The 12,500-nt window shown below is 46.8% G+C and overlaps 1 protein-coding gene across 2 annotated transcripts in view; it reads left to right on the plus strand.

The window, feature by feature from the left end:
- The window catches only part of lama2 (laminin, alpha 2), a 160,474-nt gene that overhangs the window by 139,325 nt on the left and 8,649 nt on the right, over nt 1-12,500 (plus strand). The window contains exons 37-57 of one of the 2 annotated variants that reach the window (XM_064990886.1): nt 701-911; nt 1,043-1,159; nt 1,714-1,877; nt 1,976-2,114; nt 2,725-2,827; nt 2,996-3,112; nt 3,500-3,682; nt 3,937-3,942; nt 4,546-4,700; nt 5,219-5,362; nt 5,986-6,119; nt 6,316-6,475; nt 6,605-6,729; nt 6,936-7,098; nt 7,455-7,599; nt 7,744-7,882; nt 8,517-8,528; nt 9,201-9,321; nt 10,194-10,388; nt 11,853-12,004; nt 12,177-12,353. In XM_064990886.1, the coding sequence (XP_064846958.1) occupies nt 701-911; nt 1,043-1,159; nt 1,714-1,877; nt 1,976-2,114; nt 2,725-2,827; nt 2,996-3,112; nt 3,500-3,682; nt 3,937-3,942; nt 4,546-4,700; nt 5,219-5,362; nt 5,986-6,119; nt 6,316-6,475; nt 6,605-6,729; nt 6,936-7,098; nt 7,455-7,599; nt 7,744-7,882; nt 8,517-8,528; nt 9,201-9,321; nt 10,194-10,388; nt 11,853-12,004; nt 12,177-12,353 (2,862 nt within the window). The remainder of the gene's footprint in view (nt 1-700; nt 912-1,042; nt 1,160-1,713; nt 1,878-1,975; nt 2,115-2,724; nt 2,828-2,995; nt 3,113-3,499; nt 3,683-3,936; nt 3,943-4,545; nt 4,701-5,218; nt 5,363-5,985; nt 6,120-6,315; nt 6,476-6,604; nt 6,730-6,935; nt 7,099-7,454; nt 7,600-7,743; nt 7,883-8,516; nt 8,529-9,200; nt 9,322-10,193; nt 10,389-11,852; nt 12,005-12,176; nt 12,354-12,500) is intronic. The other variant, XM_064990887.1, reaches the window with a different exon arrangement.

Below are 12,500 nucleotides of genomic sequence, written 5' to 3' on the forward strand. Positions count from 1 at the left end.
ATGAGAGATGTCTAGCTATTATGGTCCACACAGGGATGGAACCATCCAGTCATACGCACACATGTTATACACCACTGAATGACTCCTGTGTCATATTTCTAGGAAGGCATCCCCTGCATTTCCTGGGTCATCATAATCTCAGCTAAATGAATGCTTTCATATCCTAGTAAACGAAGAGGCGATCCCTTTAAAAACATAGTGGTATTCTGTACCAACTTTCACATGTGCGTTTTGTTTCTCCATTTATTTTATTCCAGAAATAATTTTCAGCAAATCTCAGCTGAATAAGTAAAGTTTACTTTTCTTATGCGAAATCTTAATGAACTAATTAAAAGTGGCTTGAGGTGGGTGATAGGGATATTATTCTAATCCAACCAGCTTCCTTCTGGCTGAGGCCTGGAAGAGTCACGCAAGAAGAAAGAGTGACATCTAGTGGCTGGTCTGATCCTGCGTCAGGAGAAGAAGACCGAAAGGAGAGACAAAGAATATCTTACCTCCTTCTCACACCATACAGTGCTCTGATGTGCTCTTCCCCACTCCCTGCCTCTTTCCCAATCGCCCTCTCTCTCTCTCTCTTTATCTCTGTCTATTTGTCTCTAAACGCTTCTCTCTCTCTCTCTCTCTCTCTCTCTCTCTCTCTTTATCTCGGTCTATTTTTCTCTAAACGCTTCTCTCTTTCTCTGTCTATTTTTCTCTCCAGACTGGCGGAGGCCCTGTACCAGAAGGTGAAGCGTCTCTTCGGGGACCCCCACCAGGCCACGGAGGACCTGAAGGCAGAGGTGACAGAGAAGATGGGTGACCACCGGGCCAAGCTGGATGACGCCCAGGCCCTGATGAAGGACGCCCAGGGGAAGAGCAAGGAGGCTGGGGCCCTGTCCGGACAGAACCTGCGGAACCTCACCACCCTGGAAGTCAGCAGCCTGGTCACACATACATACACATACTAACTATCCCATAGCGATGTATGCACCATCGCTCACAACGTGGGTGGTTGTTTCTGTAAAGTTACTGGAGCTGACTGTTCTTGTCTGTCTGTTTGCAGAGGAAGAGGGATGCTGTGAGCTCAGTGAAGAAAGGAACTGAAGACGTGCTGGCAGACGGAGAGCGCATTCTGGCTGAAGCTAATGGTCTCTCAGACAGCATCAATAAAGAGATTGAGGTATACACACTCTTTTGCTCGCACACATATCCCAACTCCAATTAGGCCTGTCAAGCCCGTCATTGTGGAAGGAAGACACACCTTTACTCTGTTGGGTTGCTTTTGTGATGTCAGACAGATGTATCCTGCAGCACTATTGGACTTTACTGTAGACCTTTCTTCTGTCCAGGACTTCATTTGTACATCTGTACGTCCCACCTGCATCAACGAGGGGGTTCAGCTTGATCTCTCTCACTCTTTCTCTCTCTTTCTGTTTTCTTCTGTCTGCCTGTGCTGCCCTCCTGCTCTGTCCATCTGTCTTTCTGTCTGCCCCTTTACTGCTCTCTCTCTCTCTCTCTCTCTCTCTCTCTCTCTCTCTCTCTCTCTCTCTCTCTCTCTCTCTCTCTCTGTCTCTGTTTCTGTCTCTCTCTCTCTCTCTGTCTCTCTCTCTGTCTCTGTTTCTGTCTCTCTCTCTCTCTGTCTCTGTCTCTGTCTCTCTCTCTGTGTGTCTCTCTGTGTGTCTCTCTCTCTCTCTGTGTCTCTCTCGCTCTCTCTGTGTGTGTGTCTCTGTGTAGGATCTGGAGGAGATGGAGCAGGAGCTGGGTCCTCTCCATGAGCAGCTGGACTACAGGGTGAGCCGTCTGACCCAGGGCCTGAGTGGCAACACCCTGACTGACCTGCTGCAGGACGCTGAGAACCATGCTGCTGAGCTCAACGAGTCCTCAAACATACTGGACCGGTACAGACAGACAGACATACACAGGCAGACACAGAGGCTGGCTCACAGACAGTGTATTGGCTGGTGTCCTAACCAAGTGTCTTGCTGTCTCCTCATAGCATCCTGGCGGAAGCCAAGAACCTGTCCTTTAATGCCACGGCAGCGTTCAACGCGTACAGCAACATCAAGGACTTCATCGAGGAGGCTGACAAGGAGGCAAAGCAGGCCAGGGCACGTGGGACAGAGGCCCTTCAGCTGGTGAGATCTGTGTGTGTGTGTGTGTGTGTGTGTGTGTGTGTGTGTGTGTGTGTGTGCACGTGCGTGCAAGGACTCGAAGAGGACCTCTCTCTCTCTAATGTGCTGAGCAGCAGAGATTTGGCATTTAAACGTTTTGCATTTCCTTATTCATTTCCATTTGTAACGCTGGAGAGATCAAAGTTCCAGCACTGTCGTCCTTATTATCATGACTCTGCCTCCTGCAGCAGCAGCCAGCAGAGGTGGCGACAAACCTGTTCCCCCTCTCTTTCTTCTTCCCTTCTTCTCTCTGAAGGAGAGAGGGAGGAGCTCAGCTGGCTGAGAGGCTCCTTAGCCCGTGTGTCCTCTGTTCAAAAACACTGCTTTTCCTCTCCATACACTATTACTGTTACGATCTTAAGTCATGTGCACCTAAGGTTCTCTATTGATAAAATATATTGTAAGTTCTATATTAAACAGTGTTTGTGTAGTACAAGATACCTATGAGTATCTTGTACTATTTTATTTTTGTATGTAAACTATGTAATTCTTCTACTACACTATTCGGTCATTGTAGAATGCACTGTTCTGATATTCAAGCTTACATTCTTGGTGCACACACACACACACACAGGCATCAGGACCCAAAGGCTCTTTGAAGGATAACGCCAAGAACTCTGTTCGGAAGAGCGCTCAACTGTGGAACGAAGCCAAGCAGTTAGAGAACGATGTGAAAGGTAAACCCAGTTCCACTGAGACAAAATCACGTTGATCCTCTCCCCATACAACACCCACCAACTGTGATAATAAGCGCCAGACATATTTCAAAGAGCTGTGTTTTTCCTGAGGAGAATTGGCATGGATATGTGTTTTGGAACCCAAACGGACCGTATTTTGTATTTCAGAGAACGCTGAGAGTGTGGGCAGTCTCCAGGCCAGGGTGAAAGCCGGCGGCTTGAAGAACAAGGGCTTGCTCAAGGATCTGGACGATACGCTACGGAAGCTGAATGCAATCCCCAATGGTAAACCACCGGAACAACAGTAGGGAATGACCTTTGTTTAAAAAGAAAGCTGCAAATGAAATACTTCTTGTTGATGTGTGTTGCTGCTGTGGAGCAATCTTGTCAGGCAGAGCCCAGGATGTTTGGAACAGAATGGATCGATAGTGGTGTAGCTAGGAGGTGAGAGGGCCACCCGCTCTTGTAGATCCACCGTGAGAGAAGTCAATGCGGCACAGTCCAGGTTAAATCATCTGACAGGTGGACAGCAGAGTTGACGTGACGCTTCCTGTAAGGCTGCTAAGACATCATGTAGGACAGACGACCTCCGATAGTCCGTACCGTGTTGGATTGCTAGTCTGTCCTAGATCTTTAGATTACTACATACTGGATACCAACTGTGTTGTCCAGATACCGCAGCCAAGCTCCAGGCCACCAAGGCCAAGGCAGGAGATGCCAACGACACAGCCAACGATGTTCTGGCCAGACTGAGAGACATGAACCTGAGCCTGATGGGCCTGAAGAAGAACTACAGCAAGCTGGAGGATGACGTCAACAAGGCCAACAACATGATCCAGGACCCTGAAAAAAACAGTAAGAGATCCTCTGGGTGTTGTAGTTCTTAAGGGTAGGCAAGCCTTAGCTGTAGTATCTACTGTATAATACATGTATTGTCTGCGCCAAGTCATGACTTAAAATGCATTTGTTCTGTTTGTTTTTTTTTTGGTTCAATTTAGTGTAGATAGCTATTACTCTGGCTCATTTCTGTCTCACACAATGGCATTGTGTAATTATGTACCTCACATATGTTTTTCTTTCTGTCCCATTTTTATTTTGAACCCCAACAGCAATAAGTATGTATACCTTTCATATTACCTGATTAAAGCTCCTGCATGACGAGAAGAGAGAGTACCCAGTAGTGCTGCATGGGCTGTACCAGAGCTGCCAGGAAAAATAGTAACAAAAAAATGGCTCTTTCTTCCTTTCGTTCTGTCTTCCTCAGCATTCCATCTCTTTGTTTCACTTCAACGGGATTAAAACGTGTATTTTAGAGCTTCACTATGCCTGTTATCCTAATGTATGCCTTGGAATGATTACCGGTGGCTAATTATGAGCGCGTGGCAAGCCGTTTACGATGTCATCCTATTCTTTTGCATAACCGCTTTCAGCTCTTTACCTTTCAATAAGTGATTATGATGCTGCCATCTCTCTGCTGATCTCTAACTAATAGGCCTGGCTCACAGAAAGCAGTGGCTCTGGAATTTCTAGAGCACTTAGCAAGGAAGTGCGATCTTTGGCGTTTTTAGACTGACGTCTCTCTACCCGGTGTGCGTGTCTGTCCGTCCCTTGTGTGCGTTTGTTGTGTGTGTGTGTGTGTGTGTGTGTGTGTGTGTGTGTGTGTGTGTGTGTGTGTGTGTGTGTGTGTGTGTGTGTGTGTGTGTGTGTGTGTGTGTCAGTCCATGCAGCGGGGGCCAAGGTGAAAGACCTGGAGGACGAGGCAGACCGACTGCTGGATAAGCTGAAGCCCATCAAGGAGTTGCAGGACAACTTGAAGAGGAACATCTCTCAGATTAAAGAGTTGATCAACCAGGCACGCAAGCAGGCCAACTCCGTGAGTCACACTCCTCCTCTCTCGTTCCCACCTCCTCTCTTTCCACTGCTTTCATCAGTGGCCTCTAAGCCGGCCATTCTGCTAATTGTGCCATCATCACGGGAACCATGATCTACGACTCGTTCTCTTTAGCCGGCGGTGCACATGCATCGCCACAGGTTGAGGGAAGCCTCTGTTAAACAAAGAGCATTCTATCAAAGAAAATGTTTTCTGCTCCTTCCTCCACACACGGTCTCTTACACTCAAGGCTTTTTGATAAAAGTTTTTGTTTTTATTTGTTCGGTACAAAAAGAGTAAAATAACAAATTGTTGCTGTTGCACGTGTGCTTCTGTTACTACACAGTTGTGTTTTCCTGAACGTTTCTTCCCACTGGGCACAGAAGTCAACTCAACGTCTATTCGACTTTGGTTCAGCTGTCATTTCATTGAAATGACGTTGATTCAACCAGTGTGTGCCCAGTGGGTCGGGCCTTTTCAGTCTGTCTGGTGAACGATCCATGTGGTGTCTCCGTTTAAAGATTAAGGTGTCTGTGTCCTCCGGGGGAAACTGTATCCGTGCTTATCGACCAGAAATCAAGAAAGGTCGTTACAACACCATCACTGTGAATGTGAAAACCACCTCCCCTGACAACCTACTCTTCTACCTGGGCAGTGCCAAATACGTGAGTCAGAGGAGATAGCACCACACTGGGATGGATGTGTGTGTGTTTGTGGATACAATCACTAAGTAAATCACTTAACCCTAAACCTCTGGGCAACTAATACATTTGTGTATGGAACTTGACATTATTAGGGCCATTTCTCACTGTTTAGGTTGGGCTTGTCTCTAGCTTGGGACGTGGAATGTGTTGTTGACCAATTCACTGGAAATCGTTCCACCAGTGGATATTTCTCAACGTGCAAGATAAATACCAATCATGTTAAAGTCAGAGAGAAAATAATAAAAGGTTATTTGTTTCCCTGTGAGATCCTCAGGAGAGAGTGGGTGATATTGCGTCTATGTACTGCAACAGCGAGCGCAGCAATTAACCGGGCCGCTCAAATCAGACTATTTCATCTGGTTTCATCACTGATTTCCCTGGGGAAATCACCGTCCTGTTGCTCCTCTCCTGATTTTCCTGTGACTCTTAATTCATCGGGATCCTATTCTAATGTGTCCTGCACTGTGCTACACTACAGCAGCCTAGACCCATAGAGAGAGAGAGAATGGTAATGGACCTGTAATGGTTTCAGATAGGAGATTGCGGCGCTGCATCTTATTGGCTCGTCATCTGTCTGCCTCTAGATTGACTTCCTGGCCATTGAGATGCGCAAGGGCAAGGTCAACTTCCTGTGGGACGTGGGCTCTGGAGTGGGCAAGGTTGAGTACCCTGACATGACTATCAACGACGGCAACTGGCATCGCATCGAGGCCTCACGGTAGAATGCCATTGTTTTACATATTCTACACCAGATCTTCTTCTTTTTTTCCAGAGCAAAGATTATTCAAAGGGATTCGTCTATGAGTTTATTCATTAGTTTGACGTTTAAACATTGACTGTGCCAGTTAGGCTCCTCATTGAAAAGTTCACAAAGTTTTAATTCTTCATCTGATCATTTCTGTATTGGTCCCAAGGAATGGTATCAATGGCACTATCTCTGTCCATGCACTGGAGGGTCCCAAAGCTGGCATCATGCCCACCTCTAAGAGTGGCACTTCTCCTGAGGGCTATACTATCCTGGATGTGGACCAGAATGCCTACCTGTTTGTCGGTGGCATGTTGGGCAGTGTGAAGGTAGTATCACCTTTTGCCATACAGAAGTTTATCCCAGAGTTACATATTTAGTCCTTTGTTGCCTCTTTCTTTCTTTTTTTTGCCAGATTTATTCGTATCGTTGTTTATGTATCGATGTTTGTCCTGCAGAAAGCGGACGCGGTCAAAACTACTACTTTCTCCGGGTGTATGGGAGAGACATACCTGGACAACAAACCTATTGGCCTGTGGAACTACAGAGAGAGAGAAGGAGACTGCAAAGGATGTGTGGTTAGGTAGGACTGCATGTTCACACCACATTGAGAACCTGATGTGAATGTCTCGCGTAAGTGTACGGACTCGGTTCACTTCTGTTGTCGATCTTGTGAACGTTCACAAATGTTTTACTCTAGAAGCTCACCATACACTATTGTATGCACTAAAAGTTCACTTGGCTGTGTGATTGCCGCTGAGTGTTTGGGGGATGGGGTGTGTTCTCCAGCCCCCAGCCGTCAGACACAGAGGGGACGGTACAGTTTGATGGGGAGGGCTATGCTGCTGTGAGCCGGCCCACCAGATGGAACCCCAACATCTCCACCGTCATGTTCAAGTTCCGCTCCTTCTCCACCGACTCCCTGCTCATGTACTTCGCCACCAAGGATACGGTAACCTCACTCATATACACACACCTGTCTCGTAACGAGGACTAGCAAACGCTTCAAGTTCAATAGTGATGAAAACGGTGAACTGTGTGTTCGATTTTGATCGGTTATCAATGTTACTCAATATGCTCTCTCTCTCTCTCTCTCACTCTCTCTCTCTCTCTCACACTCACTCTCTCTCACACTCTCTCTCTCACACTCTTTCTCTCACACTCTCTCTCTCACACTCTCACTCACACTCTCTCTCTCACACTCTCTCTCACACTCTCTCTCTCTCTCACACTCTCTCTCTCTCTCTCGCTCTCTCTCTCTCTCTCTCTCTCTCTCTCTCTCTCTCTCTCTCTCTCTTTCTGAGACAGAAGGACTTCATGAGTGCTGAGTTGAGTGATGGTCTAGTGAAGGTGAGTTTTGACCTGGGCTCAGGCACCGGCTCAGTGCTCAGTATCAAGAGACACAACGACGGCAGGTGGAAGTCCTTCACTATGGCCCGCATGAAGAAGCAAGGTGACCCTCACACTCATCATAACACGCACAACATTCCACTCCAGCTGACATTTGTAGAGACTGCGTAGTTTGTAGAACCTTACAGCCTTGGTAGCTTGATCAGAGCTTTTTGCTGAACAGCCGTTTACCCTCCTTCCACCCCAGCCACGGTGACCATCGTGGACATAGACACCAATGAAGAGGAGAAGCTGGTGGTGTCATCCCAAGGCTCTGCCACCGGGCTCAACCTCAAGGAGGAGGAGAGGATTTACTTCGGGGGTTTGCCAACCATTGGAAACTACAGGTATGTACTCTGTAGGATGTCGATCACCTCCACAGTAGGGCCTTCTGCTACATGTCTGTTTTTGATGCGGACCCACACACATGCGCACATATCAGCACACACACACACACTAAAGTACACCTCAGATAGCTTGTCTTTACACCTTTAATATGTTCTTTGCTCAGACACTCAGTACTGTACAGTCTGTTACCCACTGTTCTTATTCTTTTCATATTGTCACATTTGGCAATGAAAGTTGAGGATTGACAAGGGATGTAGGCAGCCAGGCAGACAGACAGACAGTCTCCATTAGAACACCACTGTCTTCTGCCGGACCTCGCGTCAGTGTGTCACGTTGTCCCTGCCCTCTCTGGTGTCAGCTCCCGTTTTAGCTCTAACAATAGATAAAATGAACGCTAGCAATGGGTTATATAGATCTGTCACTGTGAACGTTGAATGTTAGACCTTCACAGTCTCCGGCAGCACCCAAGGTATATTCTAAAGGCCTTTATAGGCCCTTTCAACACACAGGGAGAACTGAATGTACTTTCTTCACTTGTGATTGTGGCTCCCGTCGACGTGTTTTGACAGTGTTTCATTTGTGGGTCGTACGCTGTGCTAACACTCATATGCTTTTTATGTTTTGTTCTTACAGTATCAAGTCAAGGTAAAACTGCGTACTGTTAAACTTTACTGTATCACCTTTCGGCATGCACCAGCATACCCATTGACTTTCGAAAGCCTCTCTTGTAACTTGGCTTTTACCATGCAAGTTACCATGCATTTGGTTCAGAACACTATGCTCTTAAGTTGTAGATGCTTTAACGCACCAAGCTGGTCATCAGAATAGAGCCAGTATAGAGCCCTCCATTTCTCACTGGAGGTTTGAGATATTAGTCCAACTGAACATGAGCACTACATTCTGAAGACCAGCAGGATGCTCCATTTTAGTCAATAGCTGCTGTGTTGTCACCCCACCACTTCTCTTGCATGTTCATGGAAATGGAATTTGCTGGCACTTTTGTTGCAAATTTTGAAATGAACTTTTAACAATGTGGTACTCTTCGGGTAGCATTGCGTCTGCTATGCAGCCGCTGCGATCTAATTGTTTCATGGCTTTAGAATAAACCCCATATAAAAGGTACGCCAAAGAAATGTTCTTCAAACACCTTCAAAAAAAAAAAAGAAGCCCGACTTTATTCATGTAGAGAGAACGCAGTCTCAGTTTGGTCGACGTTTGGTCGAAGTCATTGGCTCCTGAGAGGAGGACAGCACTTCCACAATGAAGAGAATGGAGGTCAGAACGGCAAAGGAAGACAGCACTCTCTTCTCTTTGCAGGTCAGAGGTTACCAAGAAGAGGTATGCTGGCTGTATGAGAGACATTGAGGTTTCCAGAACACCCTATAACCTGCTGAGCAGCTCCGACTACACCGGGCTGACCAAAGGCTGCGCTGTGGAGGTCAGTTTATATGAGCACTCCTCCTCTTTCATACTCCTGTTGTTCTTTTCCCCGCCCCCTTTAACTACTTACACATTAGAGGCCTGCTCACGAAACATGGCCCGACACGTTGCCAAACATCCCTCGGAAAAAAAACACGAGGAAGAATATAGATGAGTGAGGTCAGAAAACTGAAGTGGAGAAACTGAAAAAGAATAAGCGGAATAATGAGAGATTGATAGGGCACATAAAGAAGAGGAATCTCTCGCTTCTGAAACTGTTCTTTTTGTTCGGGAAAGAATATTTAAACATTTATGCAGACACCACAGACATGGAATGCAAAAGAGTGTGAGAGTGAGAGAGAGAGAGAGAGAGAGAGAGAGAGAGAGAGAGAGAGAGAGAGAGAGAGAGAGAGAGAGAGAGAGAGAGAGAGAGAGAGAGAGAGAGAGAGAGAGAGAGAGAGAGAGAGAGAGAGAGAGAGAGAGAGAGAGAGAGAGAGAGAGAGAGAGAGAGAGAGAGAGAGAGAGAGAGAGATCATTTTGAATTCAACAAAGGCTGGTTTGTACCTCTCAGTTGTGTTTGGAAGACGTTTGCAAGAATTCACGCTCAATTCAGCGTTTTCATTTGTCGTGGACCCTGTGTCAATGCCAGATGCTGCAAATGCACACTGTGGTACTCTAACAAGCTGTTACTTTAACAAAGAGGGTTTATTATTATTATGTTTGACATAAGTCTGAAATTGATAAGAACATTATAAAGAAAGCAACAGGCTTCATACTATTACTGTACAATTATACAGTATTCAGGTGATTAAAAAAAAGAACCCTTGAAAATGACTGACTCTCAATTGATTGTGCTGGGAATGACCGGGAACTTTGATCTCTCCCCAACAGAACCTCCACACAGTGAGCTTCTCCAAACCAGGTCACATGGAGCTGAGGTCCAAGCCCTTCGACGTCGGCACAGAGATCAGCCTGTCCTTCGCAACCAAGAGCGACAAGGGAATCATTCTGTTTGGCAGTGGGAGCACCAATGGAGCCAGTTCCCAGATCCAACTCCCCAAGAGGAGACGCAGGCAGTCTGGGGAAGTAAGAGGAGGACACACACACACACACATAAAACAAACACACTCTCTCACTGCCTCCTAACTAGGCACCTAGTCCTCTATAATGTCACCTTGTTCTTTATAAGTCATTGCATCCTATTTCCCAGTAGAATTGGAGTGGTTGTTGGAGGTGTTTCTAGATTTCTGTAATTTAATAAGGGGCTCTGTGCTGTCTGGCTGAGTTGCTTTGAAAAACTAACAGCACATTGATAATCAACTCCTGCTGTGTGCACGGCTCCTTATTAAATGAACGATAAAGGAGATGGATTGCCTGTAAGCTGTAATCATTATGCTTTCACCCGACAGCAAACAAAAGTTGATCATCTTTCACAGAGGGCTAAAGGCTTGGGAGATTTGCGACGCCGGCTTTGATTAAAATATGGCTTTCTGCGTCTCTGTTAGGGCACTCTTCGTCTCGCTCGCTCTCAATCTCCCCCTCTCTTCGCCTGCAGACCTCTGTGGGCCAACACATCAATTATGGCCCGTGGCTGCAGGAAATGATAGTGGGTTTAACCTCTAGCATTCCCCCTTCATGTGCCATTAGTAAGAAATAGATTATACAACAGGTCTCTGATGGATCACGTCCAATTCGGCGATAACCCACGGGAAAGGTCCAGACCGTCACCTTTGAAAATCATTAGGGCCTGGTAAATGAAGTGGATGTCATTTCGAACGAGTACACGTCGGCCTGGCCGGGTGTCCGTGTCCGCGTCGTTCATTCTGCCAATTTGCGCAGGGGGACAGGAGGAGCGCGTGCTGAATCAGACCAGAGGTATTGTGACGGTAGAGCTTCCTCACTCTCCCCAGGCAAACTCCCTCTGTGCATGCTAGTCTGCAATTCCTACGCTGTCGAGGGATGTGCTCACCATCGCGCTGGACTGATTACAGAGAATTTAATCATAACAAGAGGCACTTAAATCTATCTATTTCTTGCCTGGTGTGTTTCAGAGAGGGACGCAGTTTCTCTGAAGTTCTGCCCAGACAGAATTGAATCAAGCCGTGTAGAGAAATAGAGGACTTACATAAATGCTATAGGCCCTCAGGGTTGAAAAGCATATCATTTATGCAATTACATGAAGTTTACTTCCGTTCTCAAAGTTTGTGAGGTTTCATCATGAATTTGTTTTTGTTCATGTTTCTGGGCAAAGGGTATACAGTTCTAATTGTCTTCAGGGCTCCATATTGCATAAAGCCTTCCTGACTTGTCCCAGATAGCGCATAAAGCCTGTCCTGACTTGTCCCAGATAGCCCATGAAGCCTGTCCTGACTTGTCCCAGATAGCGCATAAAGCCCTTGTTTAATAGCCATGGTGTTTATGTGCGATAATGCCATCATGTATAACCCTGTGTCCCTGAGTCTGTCCTGAGATGGTGTTGGTCATTGAGATTGGATGTTGTTGTGCCTCTATGGTTCTTCCCCCTTTCATCTCCTCTGGTTTCCCCTGCAGCCCTTCCTGGCCGTGTTGCTGAACAAGGGGTCCCTGGAGGTGTTGGTGTTCACAGGCAGCCACAGCCCACGTAGGGTGGTCCGCAAGCCTGACCAGGGCATCCTGCACGACGGGAGAGAACACACACTGCGCATCGAGAGACTGGGCGGCAGGTGCGTAACACACACCGACACACGCACATTGGTGTTGCTATACACTGAACAACAGCGTCCAAACAGTTCAGCACAATAACTGGTGTCTTAAAAAAAAACGAGTTCCCATCCATTCATGTTTAGCCCGAGCTGGCTCAAAGTGTCTCACTGACCTGCGTGGTTCTCTGTCCAGGTCGTTTGCCGTCCAGGTGGACGAGGAGCTGAAGAGGGAGCAGGCCCTTCCCAACGACCAACCCATGGGCATCAAGAGACTGTTCATCGGGGGTATCCCCCCTGATGTAGAGCTCAGCTCCCAGAGACCCAACGACCCCTTCGAAGGCTGCATCTGGAACCTCATGATCAATACTATGTACGTCTCTCACCATCTCCTGTTATCTCCCTAGTACATCTATGTCTATCTACCATCACCATTCGTTATCCTGATCTTAGACATTACTGATGGAAGGCTAGGTGGGAATGTTGAACATGCGTTGTGGTGTAAAGTAGTTGCTGTTTC

This window comes from Oncorhynchus masou, chromosome 16 (assembly GCF_036934945.1).
Source record: "Oncorhynchus masou masou isolate Uvic2021 chromosome 16, UVic_Omas_1.1, whole genome shotgun sequence".
In the NCBI taxonomy this organism is placed as follows: domain Eukaryota; kingdom Metazoa; phylum Chordata; class Actinopteri; order Salmoniformes; family Salmonidae; genus Oncorhynchus; species Oncorhynchus masou.